The sequence below is a fragment of the Pecten maximus genome, chromosome 3 (assembly GCF_902652985.1).
Source record: "Pecten maximus chromosome 3, xPecMax1.1, whole genome shotgun sequence".
Lineage (NCBI taxonomy): Eukaryota > Metazoa > Mollusca > Bivalvia > Pectinida > Pectinidae > Pecten > Pecten maximus.
The window spans coordinates 49,136,173-49,143,396 of NC_047017.1; the positions used below are offsets into that span (position 1 = coordinate 49,136,173).

Genomic DNA, 7,224 nt, shown 5'->3' on the forward strand with positions numbered 1-7,224 from the left:
TTCCCTCCCCACCCACAGCCACCATTATCATCAACCTTGATCCCCTCCCCATCCACAGCCACTGTTATCATCAACCCTGATCCTCTCCCCACCCACAGCCACCATTATCATCAACCTTGATTCCCTCCCCACCCACAGCCACCATTATTATCAACCTTGATCCCCTCCCCACCCACAGCGGCCATTATCATCAACCTTGATCCCCTCCCCACCCACAGCCACCATTATCATCAACCTTGATCCCCTCCCCATCCACAGCCACCATTATCATCAACCTTGATTCCCTCCCCTCCCACAGCCACCATTATCATCAACCTTGATTCCTTCCCCACCCACAGCCACCATTATCATCAACCTTGATCCCCTCCCCACCCACAGCCACCATTATCATCAACCTTGATCCCCTCCCCACCCACAGCCACCATTATCATCAACCTTGATCCCCTCCCCACCCACAGCCACCAGTATCATCAACCCTGATCCTCTCCCCACCCACAGCGACCATTATCATCAACCTTGATCCCCTCCCCATCCACAGCTACCATTACCACCAACCTTGATCCCCTCCCCACCCACAGCCACCATTATTATCAACCTTGATTCCCTCCTCACCCACAGCCACCATTATTATCAATCTTGATCCCCTCCCCACCCACAGCCACCATTATCATCAACCTTGATCCCCTCCCCACCCACAGCCATCATTATTATCAATCTTGATCCCCTCCCCACCCACAGCCACCATTATCATCAACCTTGATCCCCTCCCCACCCACAGCCATCATTACTACAACCTTGATTCCCTCCCCACCCACAGCCACCATTATCATCAACCTTGATCCCCTCCCCATCCACAGCCACCATTATCATCAACCTTGATCCCCTCCCCACCCACAGCCACCATTATCATCAACCTTGATTCCCTCCCCACCAACAGCCACCATAATCGTCAACCTTGATCCCCTCCCTACCCACAGCCACCATTATCATCAACCTTGATCCTCTCCCTACCCACAGCCACCATTATCATCAACCTTGATTCCCTCCCATCCACAGCCACCATTATCATCAACCTTGATCCCCTCCCCACCCACAGCCACCATTACCATCAACCTTGATCCCCTCCCCACCCACAGCCACCATTATCATCAACCTTGATCCCCTCCCCACCCACAGCCACCATTATCATCAACCTTGATCCCCTCCCCACCCACAGCCACCATTATCATCAACCTTGATCCCCTCCCCACCCACAGCCACCATTATCATCAACCTTGATTCCCTCCCCACCCACAGCCACCATTATCATCAACCTTGATCCCTTCCCCATCCACAGCCACCATTATCATCAACCTTGATCCCCTCCCCACCCACAGCCACCATTATCATCAACCTTGATCCCCTCCCCACCCACAGCGGCCATTATCATCAACATTGATCCCCTCCCCACCCACAGCCACCATTATCATCAACCTTGATCCCCTCCCCACCCACAGCCACCATAATCATCAATCTGGATTCCCTCCCCGACCACAGCCACCATTATCATCAACCTTGATTCCCTCCCCAACCACAGCCACCATTATCATCAACCTTGATCCCCTCCCCACCCACAGCCACCATTATCATCAACCTTGATTCCCTCCCCACCCACAGCCACCATTATTATCAACCTTGATCCCCTCCCCATCCGTAGCCACCATTATTATCAACTCTGATCCCTTCCCCACCCACAGCCACCATTATCATCAACTTTTATCCCCTCCCCATCCACAGCCACCGTTATCATCAACCTTGATCCCCTCCCAACTCATCATTATCATCAACCTTGACCCTTTAACTTTAACACAATTCCTCAATGCCGAAACATTACCTCAATCTCCCTATCCCAAATAAATATCCCTAACATTACCATTAACCATGGATTTCATTTTTTGAAATTGCCTTTAAACATTATCTCAGACCTTGAGCCCTGCTTCAAACATTTCACTGAAATTGATTCCTCTCTCAAGCGTTATCATTGACCTAGAATCATACCTCAAACATTATCACTGACCTCGAGTCCTCTCTCGAACATAATTAATGACCTCAAGTCCTTTTTCAAACATAATCAATGATTTAAAGAATCCCCCTCAAACATTATCCTTGACCTGGAGTCCCCCTCAAACATTATCATTGACCTGGAGTCCCCCTCAAACATTATCCTTGACCTAGAGTCCCCCTCAAACATTATCCTTGACCTAGAGTCCCCCTCAAACATTATCCTTGACCTAGAGTCCCCCTCAAACATTATCCTTGACCTAGAGTCCCCCTCAAACATTATCCTTGACCTGGAGTCCTCTCTCAAACATTATCCTTGACCTAGAGTCCCCCTCAAACATTATCCTTGACCTAGAGTCCCCCTCAAACATTATCCTTGACCTGGAGTCCCCCTCAAACATTATCCTTGACCTAGAGTCCCCCTCAAACATATCATTGTCCTCGATATAACATCAATATTATTTACCCTCGGTACTCTTAAAAGAAAATTTGTTCTGATGTATCTTGTATTAGATTTACTGGCATTTCGCTACCAATCTAAACATAATCAAAGAACCAATTTGTAAACATTTATGGAAATATAAAGATGGGGCATTTTCTGGTTTCTAATCAAAGGACCAGAGTTCTGGGTGTGGAGTGTCCCCTCGGAAACTTTCTGGAGACACTGGGCCATACAGACTGAACTCAGAGAGGACACTGGCAGTCATATCAATTTGTCGAATAGATGAGCCACTTTCAAATGACTCGAGGGATTCAGTGTCAGAGTGCTGAGTGGTTCTTGTCGACCAAGTATCATCATCAGTAGAGCTACCAACATAACCAACATAACTGCTAGGGGTTTGAACCGGAGTTGTTTCCCTCCCAGGTCTGAAGTATTGTTTCAGTCCTAAGTTCAACAAAGAATTGGAATTGGCTTCTTCATTTCTAAATCTGTTGCTGTCATCTGCTAAATTCTGAAGAGAGTCTGCGGGAGAGGAGCTGAACAGGAGATGGTTAACATTCCATAACCTGAAGTCCTTATTGAGGGAGAACTGCCAGGGGAGGATGTTGGGAGGAGTTCTATGGGATACTGTGGAGTAAGGAGTTCTATGGGATACTGTGGAGTAAGGAGTGCGACAGGCAGTATGTGTCATATGTTGCGGTTCTGCTGGATAATATTTCTGTGGATTTGCAAATGTTGAATCCCCATGATTATTCACACTCCGATACTGAGAAGCTAGAAACTGTCGATCAACATCATGATCCAAACCTCCATAGCTCTGCTCACAACGCGTAGCACTGGTATGAGTCTGCATGCGATACGAGGACAACTGTAGCTGTCCAACATTCAGTAACACATCATACATTGGGTTGTAGTTGTTATCCGAGAATCCCGACACTCTGTTATTGTTAGTACTTACTAAAAACATTGTGTTATCATCAACACTACATGTATTTCTATCTGTAGCGTACATATTGTAATCACCAGGAGAATATCCTCCTGTCTGTTGCCCAGATAAGGGCGTCGCAGTGATGTTCCCCCGATTCTGTGGAGAGAAGACTGTACCATGTTGATGTGGATGGTTCAGTGGTTGATGGAACGTGTAACCCATGGCAGTAGGTGTGTCACATCTCATACAAGCTTGTTGGCTGCCTTGATCTGATGACCTTGGGAAGTACTCATCCAGTGGATCTCTACTAAAACAAGATAACAAAATATATTTCAAAGTTGTTGTGGAACTTGAATTTGATCATTTTATGATTTGTTTTATTAAAATACATTTATTGTAGTGTATTTTTTACCAATGAGGCCTTTTCTTTGTTGACATCCCTTATAACAAACATGTAAGCACTCAGTTTGTCAACTTAACATACAGGATTTCAGATCACTTGAGAAGGGACAGGGGACTTATATGTAGTCTATAAGTACATTCTTATATCACTAGATGAGGATGCATCTAATTAAGTATGGTTGATACCCACCCCCTAGTTCCAGTGCCTCCTACCCATGGGCATTCAGCCACTCAGTTTGGAATCCCCACTAGGGACAAAATTGGTATTTCATTTCTACTGTTTAAGAGTTACTGGAAGAAAATTGTTGATAGATGAAAGACTGATATCATAGTACAAGAGGCCCAATGGGCTTGTATCCCTCACCTGGCTCTACAGCAATTCTGAAGTTGATCTAGATCATTTCTAGATACTTTGCTGATTTCCACTTATTCAAATATCAGAGTAGGCTAGGTTTATTCATGTCAATAAATTTTCTAATCCTTCATTCCAGCATACTATTGGCCAAATATCAGCATACTATTGGCCAAATATCAGCATACTATTGGCCAAATATCAGGTCTTGGAGATTTTTGTGCTATTGAAAACTCTTAGTAGTTCTACACCCCAGCATGCTACAGGCCCAATATCAAATCCCTGGACCTCTTGGTTATTGATAAGAAGAAGTTTAAAAGATTTCAACCTTTTTGACCACTGTTACCTTGATTGTAGGTCAAGGTCATTCATTTGAACAAAGTTGGTAGTCCTTTACCCCAGCATGCTACAGGCACAATATTGACTCCCTAGGGCTCTTGGCTATGAGAAGAAGTCATTATAAATATTTTAGCCTATTTTACCCCTGTGACCTTGAATGAAGGTCAAGGTCATTCATTTGAACAAAGTTGGTAGCCCTTCACCCCAGTAAACCACAGGACTAATATCAGGTTTCTGTGTCTCACAATTATTGAGAAGAAGTTGTTTAAAGGAAAAAGTTGACGACAGAAGCCGCACCACGGCATAAGCTCACTTGCCCTTCAGGCAGGTAAGCTAACAATATAAGCTTCCCTTGAACTTTGTATGAGGTATGCCAACAAGTCTCTCTGTGACCTATTGGACCTGTACAGTTATGAACTTACCCAAGAGATCTGACCACTTTGGGTGTCATCACTGGATGATGGTATAGAGTAGAATACACAGTCTGACTGTCACAGTTCATGCACGCCTGATTGGTAGTGGACGTGTGGGTGGTGTGGGCAACTGACCACTGCCTTAACCCCCTCTCACTGCCACACCCATGTACTTCTGTAGGGGCCTCTCCCTGCCAGTCAGGAGATTGTTCCCTGGCCTCTCCCCGCCAGTCAGGAGATTGACCCCTGGCCTCTCCCCGCCAGTCAGGAGATTGTTCCCTGTCCACAGGGTCAGTGCCTGTGTGATGGTAGGTCTTTTTTTGTCTGGCTTTCCTTTGCCTTGATCTTCTATTCTGAAACCATGTCTGAATAAAAATATTTATTTAGAGTTTGATTCAATAAGGCAAGAATACGCTTTATTTCATGGAACACAGAGTGAGCGGGGCTCACATAGATCTCCACTTCCCTCATCAATAAAATCAATCTGTCCAGAGCTTTTTGAGATAGCATGTCCTACTTTTTTTAAAGCAGTCAAGTGAGATGTTTGATGTTCTACCTTAACCCATGACCAACAAACACTAATCACACGTAGAACTTTATGCTGTTATGTTACGGTGTGAATATACTAAATCTGTCCAATAAAATTTTATACAAGTCTTTTCTAAATCTGTCCAATAAAATTTTATACAAGTCTTTTTGATTTCAAAAGGTGTCAAGTGGGACATTTTAACCTTGACCAATAACAACTGAAATCTAATCAGATGTAGAAATTGTTGCTGTGATGGTGTGAATATGACATCAATCTCATTATCTGGCCAGTGGTCGTGAGATATTGTGTACACAATAAGCTTTGCATTTTAAGATTTCTTGACCAATGACCACCACAATAATATCAAGTGTGAACCTAGATGGTGTGTATGTGAACTTAAATTGTCACCTCTGGTAACCCTTTCAACTGGTGTCAACTCTAGTCACCCTATCAACAGATGTCACCTCTAATCACCCTTTCAACAGGTGTCACCTCTAGTCACCCTATCAACAGGTGTCACCTTTAGTCACCCTATCAACTGGTGTCACCTCTAGTCACCCCATCAACAGGTGTCACCTTTAGTCACCCTATCAACTGATGTCACCTCTAGTCGCCCTATTAACAGGTGTCACCTCTAGTCACCCTATCAACAGGTGTCACCTCTAGTCGCCCTATTAACAGGTGTCACCTCTAGTCACCCTATCAACTGGTGTCACCTTTAGTCACCCCATCAACTGATGTCACCTTTAGTCACCCTATCAACTGGTGTCACCTCTAGTCGCCCTATTAACAGGTGTCACCTCTAGTCACCCTATCAACAGGTGTCACCTTTAGTCACCCCATCAACTGATGTCACCTCTAGTCACCCTATCAACTGGTGTCACCTCTAGTCACCCTATCAACTGGTGTCACCTTTAGTCACCCCATCAACTGATGTCACCTCTAGTCACCCTATCAACAGGTGTCACCTCTAGTCACCCTATCAACTGGTGTCACCTCTAGTCACCCTATCAACTGATGTCACCTCTAGTCACCCTATCAACTGGTGTCACCTCTAGTCACCCTATTAACTGGCATCACCTCTAGTCACCCTATTAACTGATGTCACCTCTAGTCACCCCATCAACTGATGTCACCTCTAGTCACCCTATCACCTGGTGTCACCTCTAGTCACCCTATCAACTGATGTCACCTCTAGTCTCCCTATCAACAGGTGTCACCTCTAGTCACCCTATCAACTGACGTCACCTCTAGTCACCCTATCAACTGGTGTCACCTCTAGTCACCCTATCAACTGGTGTCACCTCTAGTCACCCTATCAACTGACGTCACCTCTAGTCACCCTATCAACTGACGTCACCTCTAGTCACCCTATCAACTGGTGTCACCTCTAGTCACCCTATCAACAGGTGTCACCTCTAGTCACCCTATCAACTGGTGTCACCTCTAGTCACCCTATCAACAGGTGTCAACACTAGTCACCCATCAACAAGTGTCACCTCTAGTCACCCTATCAACTGATGTCACCTCTAGTCACCCTATCAACAGGTGTCACCTTTAGTCACCCTATCAACTGGTGTCACCTCTAGTCACCCCATCAACAGGTGTCACCTTTAGTCACCCTATCAACTGATGTCACCTCTAGTCATCCTATCAACTGGTGTCACCTCTGGTCACTCTATCAACTGGTGTCACCTCTAGTCACCCTATCAACAGGTGTCACCTCTAGTCACCCTATCAACAGGTGTCACCTTTAGTCACCCCATCAACTGATGTCAC

At 45.3% G+C, this 7,224-nt stretch overlaps 1 protein-coding gene across 1 annotated transcript; it reads right to left on the minus strand.

Annotated features, from left to right (window-relative positions):
- Positions 1-2,620: 2,620 nt before the first annotated feature.
- LOC117322861 lies at positions 2,621-5,132 on the minus strand. The gene is made up of 2 exons (XM_033877797.1): positions 4,926-5,132; positions 2,621-3,717 (listed from the first exon to the last, which is right to left on the minus strand). Exons 1-2 carry the CDS (start codon positions 5,003-5,005, stop codon positions 2,646-2,648), a joined length of 1,152 nt encoding a protein of 383 aa, XP_033733688.1. The 5' UTR covers positions 5,006-5,132; the 3' UTR covers positions 2,621-2,645.
- Between the last annotated feature and the right edge of the window lie 2,092 nt (positions 5,133-7,224).

What these genes read in the sequence shown, in the direction of transcription:
- LOC117322861 (XM_033877797.1), bottom strand. Translation starts at nt 5,005, where the DNA reads ATGAACTGTGACAGTCAGACTGTGTATTCTACTCTATACCATCATCCA. An exon ending in AAAGTGGTCAGATCTCTTGG is followed by an intron (nt 3,718 to 4,925) that starts GTAAGTTCATAA and finishes ATCTTGTTTTAG; the next exon opens with TAGAGATCCACTGGATGAGT.